The following is a 24,036-nucleotide window of genomic DNA, read 5'->3' as shown; positions in this document are numbered from 1 at the left end:
TAATTGTGCTATTTTATTCCTATAATTACTCTAATCTGATTCTATAATAATGCAACATTATTTCTGTCAATCAGCTATTTAATATGGATAATAATAACAATATATTCTCTCATAAATCTCGGGATATGATTTATTTTCTAACATTTAGTGTTAGTGAATTTCCTTCAAATTAAGGTTGTTGGAAGAAGACTCGATGTAAACTCTTAAAGAGTCAAACTAGTATAAATCTTGTGTTGTGTTCTTTCCTTATTCTTGCCTATTATATTGTTAAATCTTTGAAGTGTAAAAATCTTTTGAAAACAACCTTATGTAACTGGAAATTTTTGAAAACTTTAAAAAGTGTTTTCAAACCAATTCATCCTAATGGGTGAGATATTTTATCTTCCAAAATTACCAATATATATATATATATATATATATATATATATATATATATATATATATATATATATATATATATATATATATATATATATATATATATATTTTAAATTTGACAAATTCATTTTATAATAGATTGTTGGATGAAAATTTTATTGTTGATTTGATTTTTAATATTTTATATTATTTTTAACCTCTTAAATTTTTTAATTAATAATATTAGTTTCTAGTTTTAAAATTTTCACCCTAATTTTAAATTAACTCTAATTTTAAACTAAAAATATTTAATAAAGAAACAAAAATATTACATTAGTATGTGACAAAAATTAAATTTAATTATAATTTAAAAAAATTACTTTATTTTAAACAAAAATTAAATTAAATTATATAGAAATCAAATTAAATATAAAATGATGATACATGACACCACATTAGACATTGATATTATCACGTAATATTATAGTAAATTGGTATATGAATACTTTTTTAAATTAAACAAATAAAAATAAAATAAAAAATCACAAACTTAAAATGACTGTTTAAATTCCATTAATTATTTATAAAAAAATAAATTAAATAAAATTGATAAAATTTAAAATTAAATTGAAAAAAATATTAAGACTGAAATAATAATCATACAGACCAAATTAGTATTAAAAAATAAAAAAAACTATTAAAGAGTCTCCAAAAAATAATAATAATATTGTAATTAATCTTAACCTCGTCACGCTACAGGTGTCGTGTGGATTCTTCATCGTATATCTGTGATGCCAACACTTCATGCTGTATTCCTTCGGTTCTGTGTTGAATACTGCTTAAAGAGAGACACACAACATTTCATCCTACTCACAAAGGTATTATTATAGTTCGATCAACATCTTTTCTTTTTATTTTTCAATTTCTTGTATGGGGTTGTGAAATTGTTTTGTTGTATACTTTGCCTTGAAATTCTTGAGGGGCTGATGTTGGTTGTTGTTCTAGTAGCTGATGCTGAACTTGTTTGAATCTTGTTTCTTTTTTTATAATGCTATAGGCCATTGATTTTCTTCGATGCTGCTTGCTCTTCTTCTTCTTCTTCTTTCCTCTTCTTCCTTCTTCTTCTTTGGGTTTTGATATTTTTTTTTTATATTGCTTTGGTCAAAATATATTTTTCTTTTTGCTGTAAAAAATAAAGTATTTTTGATGTACAATGGTCCAAATCAGTATTGTTTTCTTATTAGTCGAAGAGGGTTCCATATAAAGCGTTTTCCCTTTGTCTTGAATTTCTTAATTCAGGTAATCAAGATTGTGTTGTGCTTAGGAAGGACGACTGAAGGATGGTTGATCCAAAGGGTAGTTCCTCGTGGTTAAAGAGTCTAGATATCAGTGGCATATGGAAAGATCATGGAGAATGTGGAGCTCTGGCAGCCATAGTCATAAGCATCCTTGTTCCTGTTTTGTTTTCAGCTCTGTTCTTTGCAAAGAAAAAAGGAAAAATAAGAGGTGTGCCTGTTGAAGTTAGTGGTGAGGGAGGTTATGCAATACGTAATGCTAGAAAAACTGAGTTGGTTGAAGTTCCTTGGAAAGGAGCTCCAACCATGGCTCATCTGTTTGAGCAATCATGTGATAAATATACGCAAAATCAATTTCTTGGAACAAGAAAACTAATACAAAGGGAGTTCGTTACATCTAGTGATGACAGGAAGTTTGAGAAACTTCATTTAGGAGACTATGAATGGGAAACCTATGGAGAAGTGTTTGCTCGTGTGTCCAATTTTGCATCTGGTCTTCTTAAGTTAGGCCATGTTATGGATAGCCGTGTTGCTATTTTCTCTGATACAAGGGCGGAGTGGCTCATTGCCCTTCAGGTAAATTTGCTATATTTGTGTTAATTCCATGAGTCATTCCATTACCTTTTGGCTTAACAGTTCTGAATTCACAAATTTTAATGAAAACCTTTGCTTACTAAACTTCAGGGTTGCTTCAGGCAGAATGTAACAGTTGTTACCATTTATGCTTCTCTTGGAGAGGATGCCCTGATCCACTCACTAAATGAGGTAGGAAATTGTCATCTCTTGCATAATTTTAAGAAATAGATGAAAGTAGTTGACAGTTGATGACTGTAGTAGCTAAAAGTGATGGTCATGTTCTCACTTGAAGCTTTGAAATGTGGACAGACTGAAGTATCTACTCTGATCTGTGACTCCAAGCAGTTGAGGAAGTTGGATGCAATAAGATCAAGACTAACATCTATACAAAACGTTATTTACTTTGAAGATGATGAGAAAGAAGATTCTTTCTCAGGAAGTTTGAGTGGTTGGACAATTGCATCTTTTATTGAAGTTGAGAAACTTGGGAAAGAAAGTCCTGTTGAGCCAAGCCTGCCTTCCAAGAATGATACTGCAGTTATCATGTACACAAGTGGCAGTACAGGTCTGCCAAAGGTTTGTTTCTTCTTCAACTTTAGTTCTAGGTGTAGTCTCTTTCTGTGTCTGATATTTATTATTCACTGCGTCCTTGCAAAATATTTTGTCCAGACTCCAAAATTTTGATTTTTAAATGTATCAACAACTCGATACCTGTTAACTATTGTGGTTGTAAGCATGGGTAGTTAGAGTATTGACTTGAGTCTTGGTATTACCTTATTGTGAACATGTTTTTAGGTGGTAAATTATAACCAATACCCATATTAGCTCATTCTGCAGATATGATTAAAATTTTCTAGTCTGCTAACATTGAGAATTAAGAGTATTCCCAACAGCTCTGTGTTTTTACCTTTGATTTTGAGCGTTGATATTTTTTAATCATTCAGGGTGTTATGATTACTCATGGGAACATAGTAGCCACTACAGCAGCGGTTATGACAGTGATACCAAATCTAGGTAGCAAGGATGTGTACCTGGCATACTTGCCCCTTGCTCATGTTTTTGAAATGGCTGCAGAGGTGATGTCTTCTTAGCCTTCTTCTAACTGTAGCAGTAGTTGATGGTATTATCCCCAATACTAACTTATTGTGGTTGTCCAGTCTGTAATGCTGGCTGCAGGTTGTGCAATTGGTTATGGCTCTCCTCTGACTATGACTGATACATCTAATAAAATCAAGAAAGGAACCAAGGGAGATGTCACTGTGTTGAAGCCCACACTATTGACAGCAGTACCTGCTATTCTTGATCGGATTCGAGATGGAGTTGTAAAAAAGGTGTGAACTAGATCAATGCTCTACATGGGCACTCTCTCATACATATTGTTACTTATTCTCCATCCTTCTATTATTTGTCAGCAACAGAGATGTCTCCTTTGTTACATAAAATTCACTTACATTTACAGAATAGGTTTAAAATAAATTGACAGCTAACTTAAGAGTATTGCTGTGCTTCATTGTTTTTCACCTCAACCTTAGCTCATGGATGTTTTGTGGTTAAATGCCATTTCTGCCCTCATTTTGCATTAAGCAAAGAGATGAATGGATTGGTTTGGTGCAGCTGGGTTGAATATTAATTTTGGGCTCAAGCCATTTGAAATAACTGTATAGCTGCACCAAATGAGTGTGCTCTTCCTTTTTTCTCAACTTACAAGGGTAAAAGAGGATAGAATGGAATTTGACATAAGAACACCCTGGAGTTAGTGGCTCAATTCATGAATATGTTAGGCTCGTGATAGACTTCTTTGGTCAAGAAATCTATCTATCACTCCAAACAGAGCGCACACACACACACAGAAAATTGGACAAAAGTAGTATATTATTCTGGTAATCAAGAATACACTGTACAACACCCAACTCTCAAGGAAGCACTCTCCCTCCACATGAACAACCTCCTGTCTATACAATTAATATCTAAAGCTCCCTGACACAAGACCTCCATGTCTTCTTATAAATGCCCCCAACCAACTAACAAACTAACAACTAATTCCTAAACTGTTTCCTTTTGTCCTACACCCGTTATATCCTATCACATTATATCCTATCATTACACTTTGCAGCATAACAACCTTGTCCTCAAGGTTGGAACCGTGAAACTTGATCTCATGGCTCCTCTTCATTAACGTGTTATCATATGAAGGGAACCCATTTGCTACTACCCTCCAATTCAGGTCATATGAAGGGAACCCATTTGCTACTACCCTCCAATTCAAGTCTAGAGGCTTGGGGTGGTGGTTGATATGAGAGAATTATTGACTCCTTCTGTTCCATTAATAAGAACCGCTTCTTTTCCAAGATTCCCATGGACCATATGACTGTTCTATACTGCTTTCTGACCTGGTGACCTTTTACATTGTAAAGCACAAGTATCGGAGTTTGCTCTAAAACTGTTTGCACTGCTTCCATTCCTAAAGTTTCTTTCTTACCATCTTTACCTTCCACCATTGTGAGTAATACAAGATGGCTAGTTAATAAAGATTCTGCAAGAAACCTGGAAATTCCTTTGTGGCCATTGCTAGAAGCTAGTTCTGCAGGTGTTATAACATCAGTAACATCAGTAATTTCAGGATATCGATTTGTAACAACCCTAGTGGATGTACCCATGGACACCCAGACCACAGCTGGGTCACTCCTTGACACCACTGTTTTGACCCCAAGCTTCAACTTCTTCCCCCTTCTTCACTGTTTTGAGATACACACCACACCCTACCATACTATCTCCACTAAAAGCAGTAGATTTTGCAACTTTCTCAGCAGCAACACCAACAATGTTTCCATCATAGTTTTCGTCTTTGCCTTCCCCTTCACATATATTTTCTTCTCTCCTATCTTGCCCTCTAATTTCTGTAAAACAATCAACTCTCAAAACAACAACTTCTGACACTCTACTCCCTGATGTAATGGTAACAACATCCCCCTCATGGTCTTCGTCAACACCGTCCTCTGCACTGATATCTGTTTCTCTTTTCTTCTCCCAACTGTTTGAATTTTCTCCTCCATTTGAAGGTTCCTTGGCTTTCTTGATGTCTACCAAACTATCTTGCCTAGCAACCCTACCCTTCTTTACTTCTTTCTTTCCCTTCATGACAAATTTCTCACTTCTTTCTAAACTCCTGTCTTGGTTCCTAATTCTTCTTCCAAGAATTCTGGTGATTTCTTTAAGTTCTTGGTGCATCTCCTTGGTCTCCGCCTTCAATTCCTCCACGATGGTCTCCAGCGCATTCATTCTTCCCTCTAAAGCATTTATTCTTCCTTCCATCCTTCCCTCCAACGCATTCAGTTTTCCTTCCATCACGTTGCTCTCCTAAAGATCCGATAGGTTGGACCAATTTGATAGACTTCTTTGGTCAAGAAATCTATCTATCACTCCAAACAACACACACATAGAAAACTGGACAAAAACAATATATTATTCTGGTAATCAAGAATACACTGTACAACACCCAACTCTCAAGGGAGCACTCTCCCTTCACAGGAACAACCTCCTGTCTATACAACTAATATCAAAAGCTCCCTGACACAAGACCTCCTTGTCTTCTTATAAAGGCCCCAATCAACTAACCAACTAACAACTAATTCCTAAATTGTTTCCTTTTGTCCTGCACCCATTATATCCTATCGGCTCGTATTTTGAATTTAATTATATTTTTTAATATAAATATTGCAGTTTGTTTTCTTTTAATGTTTTCATAATAGTGGTCTGTGTGGGCACGACAATGAGTAACAACAACATAGTCTTTTTTATTAGGCATAGTCTTTTTTATTAAGCAAGGCCCGCTATATAAATAAAACAATTCTATTGATTGGTTAAAACTAAGGTTTCAATAAATCCATTTAAGTTGAACCATTTCTAAAAGGCTTTTCTATTATTTTTTTATCTAACCTCAAGTTTTGATTTAATTTTGTTAGGACAAAGAGAGTAGTTGCTTGGATACATAAAAGGAATATAAATAAATATATTAGATTATTAGATATCTTTATAAATATCTTATCTTTATCTTTTATCTTTTAGTTTGTTATTATTTCTTATTTTTATTTTGAGCTTAGTTTACATTTCTATTTATTATAAATAGAGTATTTATGTGTATATTCAACATAACGGAGATTAATCCTATACATAACTTTTACTATGTTGAATATGGTATGTTGGAAGTTCCACGTGGACTAGAGATAAGGTTAATTTATAATATATAAGTGGGTGCAAACTTCACCTTACAAGTCGATTTTGTGGGGTTGAGTTAGGCTTAAAGTTCACTTCTTAACATGGTATCAGAGCTATGGTTAGAGCCTATCCTAGCGATATTTGTCATTTGTGGGCATGTTGTTCAACCCGCTATCGGACCGTTATCGGACCACCCATTAATGTCTAGTCTCATGCTCAAGATGATGTTTATACCTCGGTGTGAGAGGGGTGTGTTGGAAGTCCCACATCGAATAGAGATAAGGCCAATTTATAATATATAAGTGGGTGCAAACCTCACCTTACAAGTCGGTTTTATGGGGTTGAGTTAGGCATAAAGTCCATTTCTTAACATGGTATCTAGAACCTAACCTTCTTTTAGAATTTTTTTTTTCATCTATGCCACTGCATCCACTATCATCGCCGAGACTGTCTTTTGCCACCAGCACCTTCTACTGTCGCTGTTGGAGTTTCAGTTTTGATTGGCGACACACGATTTTGATCGTTTCGGCAAGGCGACTATCGTGCCATCCAGGACTCCTTCATCGGAGCTCCTACGTGCTCTTAGTACCTTTTGAAATTGTGGATCTACTCCCTTTTCTGTTGTGCATGATGGCACATCCCATCTCCTCTCAAGCAATAATTCAGAGCATAGATTTCACTCTTTTTTCCTCTTTGAGGTGCCTTGATTGGAGAATCTTAGATTTTTAGGGTTTCTCTCATGTTTTTTCATGGTTTTTTCCACTGCTATCTCTTCTGGCCTCTCTTTTATCACCTGTGTGTCTTACCTGTCCATATTTGCTTTTCCTCCAATGGTAAAAATGGCTTTTGTTAGTTTATTTATAGTCATGATGCAATGGCTTCTTTATCAACTCGAGTTCCTTAATGGTGATTTGCATGAAGAAAGTTATATGGAGCAACCTCTTGGATTTGTTACTCAAGGTGAGTCTTTTAGGTTCGTATGTCATCTTTTATGTCGTCTTCGCAAATAATTGACAATTTGGTATCACTAGAGTGCAAAAATAAATATTTTCATTAAATCTTTATCGATTATATTTATAACAAACTTAGTACATACTATATGTACGTACCAGTTGAGGATAAGTGTTAGATATATTATATTATTAAATATCTTATATAAATATCATATCTTTATCTTTTATCTTTATTTAGTTTGTTATTATTCTTTATTTGTATTTTGGGTTTAGTCCATATTTTTTCTATTTTCTCTATTATAAATAAAGTACCCTATGTGAATATTCAACGCAAGGGAGATTAATTTCTTACATAATTTTCATTATATTGAAAAAGGAAAGGTAGTTAGTGTTATAATTTAAAAAATAAGTATCATTTCTTTAAAATTATGGATGCATGATCATATCATTATAATTAGAAATATCAAGATCATATTTGTATTATTCCGGGATCACCTCTTTGTTACTAGAGGATAACAAATGTCATCTATTTATTTATTGATTTTTTTTTTCAAAATAAATTAATCACTTTTGTTGTTGCAAAAACTCACAATTTTAGCTCAATGTTTCTCTGTTTCTTATAGTGTAACATGGTATCTAGAATCTCTTGAAAAGTGTGCTTGCCCTCTTCAGTCTCCAAAAGTATTTTTGATGACTTGTTCCTTGAGCAGTTCTTCTAGATTGAGCAACCAACCAAGAGCAACAATCGAATTGGAAGAGAAAACCAAATTGATGGCAGTGGAAGATTTGATGAATATATGAGGCTGAAGCGGTTTTCGGTGGGATTCAATGGAAATGAAATAATTCTTTGTAAGGATGGATTCGATGCAAGTAAGCTAGCCTTGCTATGGACAAAACCAATGACCAGAATGACCAGAACTGGAAAGGAATTATCCAGTATCGTTTCAGATATGAATGTGCAGAGAATGGAAGTTGGATATGAATGGAAGTGATTCGGTGAAGGTGTTTGATGTGTGGTGGAGAGTCTAAAAGCTTAATTAGGAGTCCTAACTAAGGAAGGGTGGCTAGAGGAGGCTGAGGTCTTTCTCTAGCCGGTGACAATGAGCATAATGAGGCTGGAGAGATCTCCACAGCAATTCATTACATAAAACTCAAAGTAGATACAATGAGGTGGGAAAGATGGATTTATAGAAGGATCCAAGCTTTCCCACGACCTAACCATTAGCCTGATAATCAGGCACCTCTCACGGATCAAATTACACATAGCAGCCACGTTTTACATGCATGGATTACGTGATGGATTGCTCCTCTTTTCCCTCTTTTTATGCTTCTTCAAGTCTTTCTTGGAGCTCCCATCCCATGCTACAAGTGATGGCCCTTTGATTGTAGTTTGGGCTTGAACCCAAGTCATCAATTTTATTGTTGCAAACCCATCTTAGAGAGCTAATATATTTTATTGTTGCAAACCCATCTTAGAGAGCTAATATATTTTATTGTTGCAAATCCATCTTGGTGTTAGAGGGCTATTAACTATCTACTAGAAAATAACCTTAAAAGGCCCCATTAAAGTTGTAAAGAATATAAAGATAAACACAAATGTTTTTATTCCTTATAAGAGGTAAATGGGAACAAACTTATTAAACGTAAAAGACGTTAACATTTTGTAACCACTTAATCTTCTTTCTTTTGGGTCTCCAGGACCTTCACTCACTGATTCTTCCATTAAATAAGGGTTGGGGTGGGTTGCTCAAGTGCTTTGGTACTTATCCTTTATATTAAATATAGTGAAAACTATGTATGAGATTAATCTCTCTTGTGTTGAATATACACATAGGATAAAAGATAAAGATAAGATAAATATAATATACCTAATACTCCCCCTCAAGCTGGTGTATACAATTCGGATGTACTAAACTTGTTTCTAATATAATCAATAAAGACTTAGTGAAAATATCTACATTTGCACTCAAGTGATACTAAATTGTTAATGATTTGCGAAGACGACATAGAAAACCAAATAACAATCCGGAAGACTCTCCTGAGCAATAAATCTGGGAGGTTGCTCCTTATAAATCTCTTGTTGCAAATCGTCGTTGAGAAATGCATTATGGACATCCATTGTATAAAAAGACCATTGTTGAAGAGCCACCATGGCTATAAATAATCTAACAAAAGTCATATTTGCCACTGGGAAAAAACATATACAGTCATGCATAGGTGAAAAAAGAGAGGTCAGCAGAGGCAACAGCGAAAAAAGTCATGGACGAATAGGAGAGCGAAATCCTAAAAATATGGAGAAAAGCATTGGACCACAATGGACAACCACGAAACTTCAACTAAGATGACTTTGACAAAGGAGATTACCATTAGTAGTAGACAATGACCAGTAGTGGCTTGAAAGTGACAAACCACGACATACTAGGTTGCCAATAACAGTGGATGGTGGCCTGTAGTGGTGGATAGCAATAGACTGCAAGGTCTAAGATTGGACCACATAGAAATAGACTCTCCCTCACAGTGAATGGCGGAATGATAGTGCACCGATGACAGACAGTGAAGGTGGAAGATCTGGCTCTTCAAAAGAATGGTCTCCTTTATTCATCAAAGCACCTAGAAACGGACTTCCTCTCACGGGGTACAATGGTGGATAATGACAGTGGATAGTGGACAACAGTGAAAAAGACACTGTAGAAAACTACAAACTTCTTAGGACGACCGTTGACTGCACAATGGTCACCTTTGAGACAATCAAAATCATGTGGTTGCTAGTTGAAACTAAAACTCCAACGATGGTAGTGGTAGACGATGGTGTCGCGGGCAGTGGTGAGTGTAGTAGCATTGACAACATAAAGCTTTTATTCTCAAAAGAACCTTAGGCCTAGATATCATGTTGAATATAGTGAAAACTATGTATGAGATTAATCTTCCTTGTGTTGAATATACACATAAGATACTCTATTTATAATAGAAAAAATAAGGAATAATAACAAACGAACTAAAAATAAAAGATATAGATAAGATAAATATAATATATCTAACAATTTGTCTACACATTCACATCAACTTTTTCAGCTCTTGCTGGTATTAAATGTTTTTAATTAAACTAGTTGCTAACTGGTTATTCTCTTTCTTACCATTTCATACATTTTATGTAGGTTGAGCAGAAAGGGGGCCTTGTGAAGAATCTTTTCCATTTTGCTTATAAGCGCCGACTGGCTGCTGTAAAAGGAAGTTGGCTTGGGGCTTGGGGATTGGAAAAGTTTGTGTGGGATACCATTGTCTTTAAACAAATTCGTTCTGCACTTGGAGGCCAGCTCCGATTTATGCTTTGCGGGGGAGCTCCTTTATCTGGAGATTCACAATACTTCATCAATATCTGCATGGGGTAATGGTTCCCATTTTTATACTACATAATACTTGGTTGAAATTGACTGGTGTTTTAATATATATGTGTGTGTGTAAAAAGAAATACTGTCAAGTGTTCAGTTATATGGTCTTTGATGATAGAAAATCAATTATTTTGATATCATGCATGTAGGGTGAAAGAACGTGAGCAATTTTATGTTGGGAGCTTTGGTTTGGTCCTCCATTGTTATGTTTACCTTACTACATCATCCCTTTCTAAAAGTTTAGGCTCCATATGCAGTTCCTCGTACTCTTTTTTCCACCCGCTTCTAAAGCTTGCCACTGAAATTCCTTGTAGATTTAATTTGTCAGCAACCTATAATGTTCAGAGATTCTGTCATTGATTCAATTCTCCATAAAAACCTAGAAGTTGACATTTCAAATAATTGAGGGACTAATATGAGGGGCACTTTTATCCATCAAATACCTTGTAATATCTTTATTGTGTCTTACACAATACTTGAGAGTGTGTTTAGATTACTTTTAATAGGACTTTCCATATTTAATTATGACTGAAAAAACATTGATGATAGATTGATAGTAATTTTATTCACACTGAAATACGGGAAGAGTCTTATTGACCCTAAGTTCTCTACCTGTTTACAATCTAATGAACACATCCATGTACCTAGGCTCGTCTATCCACCCTTAACTTTAACCAATATACACTAACAATATGTACTTATTGTGTTGTTATAGGGCTCCTATTGGGCAAGGATATGGCTTGACTGAAACATTTGCTGGAGCTGCATTCTCAGAGTGGGATGACTACAGTGTGGGACGCGTCGGTCCTCCACTTCCTTGTTGTTACATTAAGGTATGGCATATATTAGACTTAATGGGTTTAAGTCCATTTCTTTATATTTTTCTGTCCCATCACTTCCTTGTTGCATACATTAAGGTATGCCATATGTTAGATGTAAAAGACTTAGGTCCATTTCTTTATATTTTCCTATTTAGAAATGCATAACTCTATGTGTTCTACACGCATTAGGGATTCGGTCTATGCTTCTTTCTCTTTTATTTCAACATGGTATTTAGAGCTAGGTTTAATCTTTGCTTCCATAGATTTGGAATCCAATTTGACAGCTCTCATAGCATTACAAAGCTCATGAGCACTACATTTGGTTTGAAGACTAAAGTATTCATGAATTTTCTCCCAAACTTAATATGAGTGAGAGCACGACATTTGGTTTTTTTGACAATATCTTCTATTTACCATATTTATGTTTGGTTGTTGTTGAAATGTATTAAGTTTATGTTGTTTTGTGAGTGTGTACCCAACTTAAGAGGTGGGTTGTCATGGTATTCTATATATATAGAATACCATAACCTTGTTAGGAATATATGAATGAATAAAATGTCTCAGTTAGTTCTCTAACATGGTATCAAGAGCCAGACCCAGTGTGCCACTGCTGTCGCCGCCACTTTTCGCCGCCGTTGCTGCTATCGCCGTCGCCGTCCGCCGCTGTCTGCCGCCGTCCGCCGTCGCAGTTTGTCAGGCAAAGTTAAGGGTTAGGTTCGCCCCGAGAAGCGCGACCCAACCCTGGTGGTCGCTTCCTCAGAAACCTCCGCACGCTCCTCCATGCACCGCTTCTCTCCGGCAAGTCTCTAGCACATGTTCCTCATGCGCCGCCTTCTCGGTGTCAGATCGACACTGCGCCACTGCAGACAGTTTCGCCGTAGCTTCCTGAGCGTGTTTTGGCACTTGCTTCGCTGTTTTGGTGGCTGTTGTTTGCACCTAGGGTTTTCTCCCTCAAGCTGAGTTTCTCCCTCAATGTTGTTACGCTTCATTACTTGTGGAACCAGATTCAGTTTTCCATATTGAGCCTTCTTCCTCATTAATACCAGATTTCACAGTCTACTGTTGATGAGCTTCATTTCTTAGTATGGTTGGACAAGGATTCTGATTTCCCATAGTCATAAGACCTTGTCTCTGTTTTGGATCCTACTCACAGATTTAGAATGACATCCTTTACTAAAATTAATTTCTCCTTATCTGCCACTTCAAGGAGAGGAGTTAATCGAGGAGGCCATGGTAGTCGAAGTGGGTATGTGCAATGCTTATACGAATCAAGAATCTCAAATGAAGAGTATCAAGAATTTTTGAGATACAAGTCTGACAAATCCACTGGCCTTTGTCAGTTTCCTTCAGTGCCAAGTGTGTCAACTGCATGTATCTCACAATCTGTGGAATGTCTGGTAACACTCGTTTATTTTCCTTCATTACCTCTCAAAAAGTTCCTCAGTTAGTTACTGTTGCCAATGGATCCAAATTGACATCTCAAGGAATTGGCAAAGTGTCCTTATCTCCTTCACTAAACTTAAATTTTGTTTTGTATATTCCTCATTGTCCTTATAATTTAATCTCCTTGAGTCAATTGACACGTTCATTAAATTGTTCTATAACCTTTACTGCTACTTCCTTTGTCATACAGGAACATGGTACGGGTCGTCGAATTGGAGAAGGATATGAGTCAGGAGGACTGTATTTCCTAAAACCTACCTCTTTTGTTTCTTGCATTTCAACTTCATCTCCTAAAATTTTACGTGATCGTTTGGGTCACCCAAATTTGTCTAAGCTGAAGTTGATGGTTCCAAGTCTTAAACACATTCCTGTCTTAGATTGTGAGTCTTGTCAGTTAGGAAAACATGTTAGATCTTCTTATCCAAAGAAATCTGAGACATGATGTAAGCCTATTTTTTCTACCATTCACTCTGATATTTGGGGACCGAGTCGAGTTACTTCCTTTGGTTTTAACTATTTTGTAACCTTCATTGATGAATTTTCTCGATGTACGTGGGTTTATCTTATGAAAGAGAGATCTGAACTTTTAGTCATTTTTATGTCCTTTGTTAATGAAATTAAGAATCAATTTGGAAAGACAAATAAAATTCTCAGAAGTGATAATGCTAAGGAATATTTTTCTGCTGCATTTTCTTCATTTTTATCTTCCAAAGGAATTTTACATCAGTCAACATGTCCTCACACTCCACAACAAAATGGCATAGCTGAGAGAAAGAATACACATCTCATTGAAACAGCACGTTCTCTTATGTTAAATACTAATGTTCCTGTTCATCATTGGGGGATGCAATCCTCACTTCTTGTTTTTTGATCAATAGGATGCCTTCTTCATCTCTTGACAATAAAGTTCCTCACTCCGTAATTTTTCCAAATGATCCTCTTTACCATGTCTCTCCACGTGTTTTTGGGAGCACTTGTTTTGTTCATAATGTCTCCCTGATGAACTTTCTCCCAAGTCTATTAAATGTGTCTTTTTGGGATATTCTCACATTCAAAAAGGATATAGATGTTATTCTTCCTCCACAAGAAGGTATTATATGTCTTCTGATGTCACCTTTTTTGAGGATACACCCTTCTTCTTGTCTTCCAAGGAGGATCGTTCATCTGTTGAAGAGATGCTTCCTATACCATCATGTGATCCCTTGGTCATTCCCGCTTCTCCATTTCAGCTCAAACTCAGAATGCACAAGATATTGTTCAACCACCTTCCTCCTTGCCTGAAGATCCTCGAGACTCAGCTCCTTCTCCAACAGATTCCCAGACCATGGATCCTTCATCCTCCTCGTCCTCTCTTGACTCAAATCAGGCTTGGCCTATTGCTCTTCGAAAAGGTATTCGATCTACTCGTAATCCTTATCCTGTTTATAATTTTTTAAGTTACCATCGTCTGTCTCCTACATATTTCTCCTTTGTTTCCTCCCTTTCTAACATCAAAGTTCCTAATAATGTTCATGAGGCACTTGATCACCCTGGATGGCGACAAGTCATGATTGATGAAATGCAGGCACTTGACAATAGTGGCACTTGGGAACTTGTACCTCTTCCTCCTGATAAGAAACCCGTGGGATGCAGATGGGTATATGCTATTAAAGTTGGTCCTACTGGTGCCATTGATCGTCTTAAAGCTCGTCTAGTCGCAAAGGGATATACTCAGGTTTATGGTCTCGACTATTGTGATACTTTTTCTCCTGTGGCCAAAATCAGTAGTGTTTGTCTATTTCTTGCCATGGCTGCCATTAGACAGTGGCCACTTCACCAATTGGACATTAAAAATGTCTTTCTTCATGGTGATCTGGAAGAGGAGATATACATGGAGCAACCTCCTGGATTTAGTCGTGTTGCTCAGGGGAGTCTAAGTTAGTTTGTAAATTACGTCGTTCACCCTACGGCTTGAAACAATCACCTCGAGCTTGGTTTGGTAAATTTAGCCATGTTGTGCAACAATTTGGATTAAAACGATGTGAAGCATATCATTCAGTATTTTATGGGCATTCTACTCCTGATAAATGTGTTTATCTTATGGTTTATGTTGATGATATTGTGATTACAGGAAATGATGTTGCGAGAATTGCTCAATTAAAGGATCATTTGTTCAACCACTTCCAAACCAAAGACTTAGGTCGTTTGAAATACTTCCTTGGTATTGAAGGAGTCATCATTTCACAAAGAAAAAGAAAATATGCCCTTGATATTTTGGAGGAAACAGGTTTGACAAATTGCAAGCCCATTGATAGTCCTATGGACTCAAATAAAAAATTAATGAGGGACCATGGTGAACCTTTCTCAGATCCAGAAATTAATGAGGGACTATGGACAGAATACAACCCACCTCTTAAGTTGGGTACACACTCACAAAACAACATAAACTTAATACATTTCAACAGTTGTCATATATATACTTGTATCATTCTTCATTATAAATATATTATCCTATGTGTGTTTTAGACACGAGGGAGATTAATCCTATACCTAGTTTTACTATATTCAATATGGTATTAGAGTCATTGTTAAAGCTTATCCTAGTAAGATTTGTTGTTTTTTTGACATTATTCCACTCGGTATTGAACCACCCATTAATGTCTAGTTCCACACACGAGATCTATATTCTTGGACATGAGGAATGTGTGTTGTGTGTTGGAAGTCCCACATCGACTAGAGATAAGGTCAATGTAGAGTATATAAGTGGGTGCAACCTCACCTTACAAGCTAGTTTTATGGAGTTGAGTTAGGCTTAAAATCCACTTCTAAAGTCTTTTGGATTGAAATATCATCTTTGCAAATCTTTATATTGCCTAAAACAGTCTCCTAGGACCTGGTTTGACAAATTTAGTAGCGTGGTTCAACAATTTTGTATGACTCAAAGTGAGGTAGATCATTCAGTCTTTTACTGTCACTCAAGTGCTAGAGGTGTCTATTTAACATTATATGTTGATGACATTGTTCTGACAGGCAGTGACCACCATGGCATCTCCCAGATGAACAACACCTTTGTCATACTTCTTGGGTAGTGAGGTAGCACAATCCAATGATGATATTGTTATATCTCATAGGAAGTATGCATTGGATATTTTGGAGGAAATTGGGTTGATGAATTCAAAACCTGTTGACACACTCATGGATCCTAATACCAAACTCCTACAAAATTAGGGGGAGCGTATTTTAGATCTTGAGCAGTCTAGAAGATTGGTTGGGAAAGTAAAATACCATATAGTTACTCATCCTAACATTTGCTTTGCAGTTAGTGTGGTGAGTCAATTTCTAGTTCTTTATGTGAAGATCATTTGAATGCATTCATTCATATATTAAAGTACATTAAAGGATTAGGATCTCTTGAAAAATGTTTATTATATGGTTCCAATAACTATACAAAAGTTGTTTGCTATTCAGATGTTGATTGGACATGATTTTCTTTTTGATAGAAGATTTACCTCTAGGTATTGTATCACTATTGGTGGTAACTTGATTTCTTAGAAGAGCAAGAAACAAAGTGTTGTGACAAGATTTAGTGCAAAAGCAAAATATAGAGCTATAATTTTAACTACTTGTGAACTTGTTTGACTTAAGCACTTGCTTAGAAAGTTACAATTTTGAGATGTCACTCAAATGATAGTTATATATGACAATCAGGTGGCTCTTCATATCAGTTCTAATCTTGTCTTTTATGAAAGGACCAAACACATTAAAAGTGACTCTCATTTCATTTGAGAGAAGATTATATCTGGAGACATCAAGATTGAGTTTGTTAACTCAAATGATCAGTTAGCAAATATTTTCACTAAGTCTTTAATGGGATCGAGAATTGATTATATTTATAACAACTTGGTACATATGATTTATATACACCAGCTTGAGGAGGAATATTAGATATATTGTGTTTTATGTTAATGGGAAATGTAATCTTGTAATCTTTTAATATTGTTTGATGGTAGATATTGTTGATATTGTTTTTAAACAATATCTTTTATTTACCATATTTATGTTTGGTTGTCATACATACTTGTATCATTCTTCATTATAAATATATTCTCTATATGTGTTTTAGACACAAGGAAGATTAATCATATACTGATAAACTTCTTTGGCCAAGAAATCTATCTATCACTCAAAACAGCACACACAGAGAATACTGGAAAAAACAGTATATTATTCTGGTAATCAAGAATACATTGTACAACACCCAACTCACAAGGGAGCACTCTCCCTCTCAAAAGCTAATCTGACACAAGACCTCCATGCCTTCTTATAAAGGACCCTAACCAACTAACCGACTAACAACTAATTCCTAATTTGTTTCTGCTGCCAAAACAACCTTGTCCTCAAGGTTGGAATCGTGAAACTTGATCTCATGGCTCATCTTCATCAACGTGTTATCATATAAAGGAAACCCTCTGGCTATTGCTTGTAAATTCAGGTTTGGAGGCTTGGGTGGTGGATGATAGGAGAGACTTGTTGACTTCTTTTGTTCCATTAATGATAAGAACTGCTTCCAACAAAAAGACTTGGAAAACCAATGACTTCTTTTTGGTTTGAGCCGAAACCTACCAGAGTGGTAGTGGACTTTCCGGGGTACAGTAGGATAGCTGCTTGGGAGGGAAACATCAACACAGAATAGGCGATCTTGATACGGTAGCAACAACACTTTCGGCAGCTGCTCCCTTATTTCCAGCAAAACTAGATTTAACAATATGACTAGAGAGTGACTGAAAGCGAAAAACTTTCTTCGACCACATATCATTACTAAATCCAGTTCCGGGAAAATGAAATGAAGATCTAACCAGATTTGAATGATTCACAAGGTTACCTCCATCTACTTTCAAACTCTCACGTATAATTTCCACACTCCAATCTGTGTTACTGCTGCCCAACTCTCACATAACATGCTTCTCTTGTTCCCTTCAACTATCCTTAGTAGAGTTGTTGCCAGATTTTTCCAAGAAAGGTTCTTGGATTTTTGGTGCCAGGTCTTGAACCTCTGGAGTACATTTTCTTTGCTGTTGATCCTTTGGTCACCTCCATACGAGGGTTTCTTGGCTTTCTTGATGTCTAGTAGGCTATCTTTCACAACATCCCTACCCATTTTTGCGTTTTTCTTTCCTTTCATGACATATTTCTTACTTCTTTCTGAGCCCTTTATGTGAATCTTGATTTCCCGTTTGTTGGCCCTCCTCTCCAAGGTATTGTGTCTTCCTTCCATGCTTCCACCCTTTCTTGATTAGTTCTTGATATGGCAGGCCAGACCAATTTGATAGACTTCTTTGGTCAAGAAATCTATCTATCACTCAAAACAGCACACACACACACATAATACTGGACAAAAACAATATATTATTCTGGTAATCAAGAATACACTGTACAACACCCAACTCACAAGGGAGCACTCTCGCTCCATAGGAATAACCTCCTGTCTACACAAAAAAATTATCAAAGCTAAATATGACACAAGACCTCCCTCTTATAAAGGCCTCCCAACCAACTAACCAACTAACAACTAATTCCTAATTTGTTTCCTTCTCTCCTACACCCATTGTATACCTAGTTTTACTATATTCAAGAAGTACAGTTGCACGAAGAGGAAAAGGAAGAACGAGCAATTCAACAATTAAACAATAGAGAAACGATGATGAACTAGGTCAAGACAAATACCGATAGAACAGTGTAGAAACCAAGAGTGATTACAATTCACCATTGAAACGCAACTAAGAGATCAAAGCTCAACACAAATCAAAATTGGAATAATTTGTTGAAGAGAAACTAGGCTAAAGCGAAAATGAGACAGAACACACGAATGAAGAACAAATTTTAATTTGAACAAATCACCAATCAACTCAACAAGTGGAAGCGGAGCTAGATGAACAACAACGATGTTCATGAGAAACTGGAAGCGGAGCTAGAAGAATTTGGATCAATGAAAAAGTTGCTCTAGATACCATCTTCGATGAAGTGAAGAAAAAGAAGAAAGAGAAATAACAATGAACTGGACTTATTTGTAATAACATCATCACTAACTGAATGATATGTACAGCAGTTTATATATACAAGTCAATTAATGACAGTTTATATATACAAGTCAATTAATGACAGTTGTCATCTGTCAAACTGAGTTGTACATAAAATGAAAAATACAATTATAGGGAACCTACAACTATACAATACAAAGATAACCCATAGAAGCCAATTATATGTATCTATAGTATAATAACACATTCAAATTAAATTTGTATGTTATAATCAAACTGCCCTCTATATTAGCTAAAATCTGGTCTTTCGTGAAAAAACCAAGTATATTGTGATTGATTGTCATTTATTTTCAAGAAATGGTTGTATTTGAAGAAACCAATACCTAGTTTGTTGATTCTAGTGGAAACAACTAGTGTCAAACTAGTGGAAACAACTAGTGTCAAACTGGGTCAACAAAAAGTAATACCTCAATTTTTTCCCCTTAAGGAAAATAAACCTAAAATATTAGTCATTTTCTCTTATTTTATATAAACTTATGATTAATAAATATTGATTTATATTATTGATATTTCAATTTTAAGTATGATAATGTTTTTTTATTTAGACTTTGATAAGTATTTTAAATGTTCATAAGTTCGACCCTGCTTGAACCATTAAACCTAAACTAGTTCCTTGACTAATTCAATCAATGTCTGGTCTGGTTTTAAAAACATTGATGAAAAATATCAAATTCATATCTCTTAATCTGTTTGTATTAGAACTTTAGAGTTGGTGCTACGTAGAAGGGCTTATATGGTGGGACTTATTTCTCTATTAACGTGGTTGTATAGCTTATTTCTTGGGAAGAAGGAGGGTACCTGACATCAGATAAGCCAATGCCAAGGGGAGAGATTGTAGTTGGAGGATTTAGTGTGACAGCTGGTTACTTTAAGAATGATGATAAAACTAAAGAAGTGTTCAAGGTAATTTCCAAACTTAGAGTTGTGTGCTTGTCATTTTTCCTTTATAATTTTCTTTAATTGCTCTTAAATCTGTTTTTGCATAATACTAAGCCACACTACATTTTTTGATTTTTGAACTTCTTACAGGTTGATGAGAAAGGTATGCGCTGGTTTTATACTGGTGATATTGGACAATTCCACCCTGATGGATGTCTTGAAATCATAGATAGGAAGAAAGATATTGTCAAACTTCAACATGGAGAATATATATCTCTTGGAAAGGTAACTCAAACTATACATTGTTCATTATGGTATCTGGATGAAATAGTGACACAAGATCCACCATAACTTTTTCTGGCCTTAACATTGTCTTTTCTTTCATTTTGACTTCAATGCAGGTTGAGGCAGCATTATCATCATGCGATTATGCAGACAATATGATGGTTTATGCAGATCCCTTTCACAATTACTGTGTGGCTCTAGTCGTTGCTTCACAACAGTCGCTGGAGAAGTGGGCCCAACAAGCTGGCATAGATTACCGAGATTTTCCTGATCTATGTAACAAACCTCAAACTGTCAAGGAAGTTCTGCATGCTATTTCCAAGGTTAGTGTTAGGTATCTATAAATATATGTTTTAAATAGCATATTATTTGAATAAAAAATAAATATCTCCATATCTTCTTAGTAACCAGGAAAACAATATCTTCAAAATTTTCCTATTCATTTCACCGTATCTTTATTTTCTTTTCTTATTAAAGGTTTTGAGTATTACAAATAGAGATTGTTAAATATATTATTTTTATCTTATGTTTATTTTTTATTTTTAGTTAGTTTGTTATTATTTCTTATTTGTATATATTTCTTTTATTATAAATACAATATCCTATGTGCATATAATATAAGGGAGATTAATTTCATACATAGTTTTTATTATATTCAACATGGTATCTAGAGTCTAAGGTTCTCTTGAGAAAAAAAAAAATTTCACCTCGGTCACTACATCCGTCGTTGTCGGTAGGGGCGCCGTCTACTGCCCTTGTTGATGCCGCCACAGTCTATCGCTATTACCTTTGGAGTTTTAGTTTCGACCGGCGACCGTCGCCCTAAGAATATTGTCTTTCAATAGTTGTGTTTGAGTACCTCAGTCCTACTCTCTTAATTTCAGTTATTTACAATGTCTTTTTCATTATTGTCCATTGTTCATTGTCTTTGTCCACTATGTTCACTAACGTTCTCGTGGGGAGAGTTTGTTTCTAGGTGCTTTGATGAATAATAGAGACCATTCTTTTGAAGAGCCAGATCTTCCACCTTCACTGTCTGTTATCGACGCATTGTCATTTCCGCTATTTGCTGTGAGGGGAGTCTGTATCTATATGGTTCAATCTAATCCCTTTAGTTTATCATTGTTCACCACTACAGGCCCCATTTGTTACTGATGACAATCTAGTCCCTTTAGTTTATCGTTGTTCACCACTACAGGCTCTATCTGTTACTGATGACAATCTAGTCCTTGCAATCTATCATTGTCCACCACTGCAGGCCACCATTCGTTGTTTGGCAACCTAGTTTGCCGTAGTTTGTCACTTTCAGCCACTATTGGCTGTCGTCCACTACTGATGGTAATCTCTTTGTCAAAGTCATCTTAGTTAAAGTTTCATAGTTGTCCACTGGTGTCCAATATTATTCTCCATAGTTTCAAGGATTTCTCTTTCTTGTTTGTCCATGGTTTGTTCCGCTATTGTCTCTTCTATCATTGATACGTTTGACCCTTCCATGTATATGTATGCATATGCATACATGTATATATGTGTGTGTATATGTGTATATATGTGTGTATATATGTATATATGTGTGTATATGTGTATATGTGTATATTTGTGTGCATATGTATATATATATATATATATATATGTGTGAATATATATATATATATATATATATATATATATATATATATATATATATATATGTGTGTGTGTATATATATAATATGTTTTCTCTAATGGCAAAGATGGTTTTTGTTAATTTATTTATAGCCGTGATGCTTTTCAACAATGGAATTTTTATCCATTGGATGTCGATAATGCATTTTTCAACGACGACTTGCAAAAAGAGATTTATATAGAGTAACTTTCCAGATTTGAGGGTATCTTGGGTTTGTATTTCGTCTTCTATGTCTTTTTACTAAGTCTTTATTGATTTTATTGATTGTATTAGTAAGAAGCTTGATACATATACAATTTAAATACATCAGTTCGAGAGAAAGTTTTAGATATATTATTTTTATCTTATTTTTATCTTTAGTTAGTTTATTATTTTTTATTTATATTTTGAGTTTAGTCTATATTTTTTTTTATCATAAATAGAGTACGTGTATATTCAACAGAAACAAATTTCACTATATTCAATAGAAATGATAAAAGTATAACAGGTGTGATTATTATCAATAAAATGATTTTGTTTTTCTTACACAGTTCAAGTTTGTATTAGAGTTTTCGATCTTAGAGTTCTTGTTCTCGGGAGTTTTGTTTATGCTGCCTTGTTAATTGTCGTCATCACTATTGTTGTTTGCCATCATTGAGGTTAGTGGTGGACAAGAAAAGCTTTGCCAGAGACAATGCTAGTAAAGACCATTTCATTATTTTCCTCTCCGATGTTTTGTCCTACAATATACAAGAGTTGTTATAAAAAACCACATTACATTAGAGATCTTTGGTAAGTTTTTGTATAGATATAAAATTTGTGGACAGCTTAGGAAACTTGTAGCACATTTTTTAGAATTATGGTTAGGTTTATTTGGACATCTTGGCCAGCTAAAATTATCATATTTCCATTAATTTTTGTTGCTTGGAAAAAAAAATTAGGAAGAGTTGTTATACAACCAGTGACATCAGAATCTAAAATTCAGCCGTGGGTGAAAGATGTATTTGAGACATTCAATTTACCAAAAATGATTGAGTTGAATAGATCCTTCTTGATTTTTAAGAACCACAACATGGAGAATAACATCAACATGTCCTGCTTGACCTCCTCTTCACCATACTCCATTCCTCAATTCTACTGCATTGTAGGGTTTGTTTCTATTTTCCATTTCAGCCATTACAACTATGTGGGAAGAATGAATCTTGCGGCAATGAAAGCCGTAATAGAGACCACATAATAACATCAACAAAAGCTGCGTTTTGAGATATACACAGTTTATAGGCTCTCAAGGATTAGGATCTCTCATTATTAGAAGAAAATAATTTCTCATATTCCGTCTCATTACATATTTTATATATATATATATATATATATATATATATATATATATATATATATATATATATATATATATATATATATATATATATATATATATATATATATATATATATACTAACTGGATAAATTTGGAAAAGGCACTTTCTATTCTAGAAATAAACACCTAAGATTGTGGATTTGATATTCTAGTAATAAAATCAAGATACGGTAAATATTAAGAATTAAATATACAAAATTAAAACCAATAGGAATCAAATCTAAATTTTTCTAAATCAAGTAACTTTAGTTTAAGGTAGAGGAGTTGGCCTTTGGTCAATCTATTTTCTTTTCTTTCCGTAAGTGTGTATGGAAAAGTTCATCCAATTGGACCACAAGTCTATAGCCATTGTATGTGCTGCATGGTTGATGCCTCATTTCCTTGATTTGATCTCTTCAGGTTGGAAAATCTGCAAAGCTGGAAAAATCTGAAATCCCTGCAAAGATCAAGTTGCTGGCTGATCCATGGACTCCTGAATCTGGATTAGTGACTGCTGCTCTCAAGATAAAGAGAGAGCAGCTGAAAGCCAAATTCAAAGATGATCTTCTGAAGCTGTATGCATGAAACATGTAACATCTATCTTTTTATTCAATAATGTCATTTTGCCTCCAAAATACAAATTGTGTAATTTGTGACATAATAAAATCATACTCCATGATTACTTGTATGTGAACATTAATTCTTGCCACTGAGATGACAGTAAACAAGTGTGTCTGAACTGGCTTA

General features: G+C 35.0%; 1 protein-coding gene across 1 annotated transcript; it reads left to right on the top strand.

Moving 5' to 3' along the window:
* Positions 1-1,123: 1,123 nt before the first annotated feature.
* LOC108342783 (long chain acyl-CoA synthetase 8) lies at positions 1,124-24,036 on the top strand. The gene is made up of 12 exons (XM_017580581.2): positions 1,124-1,235; positions 1,657-2,228; positions 2,337-2,417; positions 2,538-2,804; positions 3,173-3,304; positions 3,386-3,559; positions 10,552-10,781; positions 11,501-11,618; positions 19,898-20,029; positions 20,156-20,290; positions 20,407-20,613; positions 23,710-24,036. The coding sequence occupies exons 2-12, from the start codon at positions 1,698-1,700 to the stop codon at positions 23,872-23,874; spliced, it is 2,172 nt and encodes a 723-aa protein (XP_017436070.1). The 5' UTR covers positions 1,124-1,235; positions 1,657-1,697; the 3' UTR covers positions 23,875-24,036.

Source organism: Vigna angularis, chromosome 6, assembly GCF_016808095.1.
Source record: "Vigna angularis cultivar LongXiaoDou No.4 chromosome 6, ASM1680809v1, whole genome shotgun sequence".
NCBI lineage: Eukaryota > Viridiplantae > Streptophyta > Magnoliopsida > Fabales > Fabaceae > Vigna > Vigna angularis.
The sequence above is the reverse complement of the archived record's forward strand: the minus strand, read 5'-3'. Positions and strand labels throughout refer to the sequence as shown.

Excerpts from the sequence above, each read along its gene's own strand:
- LOC108342783 (XM_017580581.2), top strand. The coding sequence starts at position 1,698 with ATGGTTGATCCAAAGGGTAGTTCCTCGTGGTTAAAGAGTCTAGATATC. Across the intron at positions 3,305-3,385 it reads TTTTTGAAATGGCTGCAGAG|TCTGTAATGCTGGCTGCAGG; the intron begins GTGATGTCTTCT and ends GTGGTTGTCCAG. Across the intron at positions 20,030-20,155 it reads AAACTAAAGAAGTGTTCAAG|GTTGATGAGAAAGGTATGCG; the intron begins GTAATTTCCAAA and ends AACTTCTTACAG.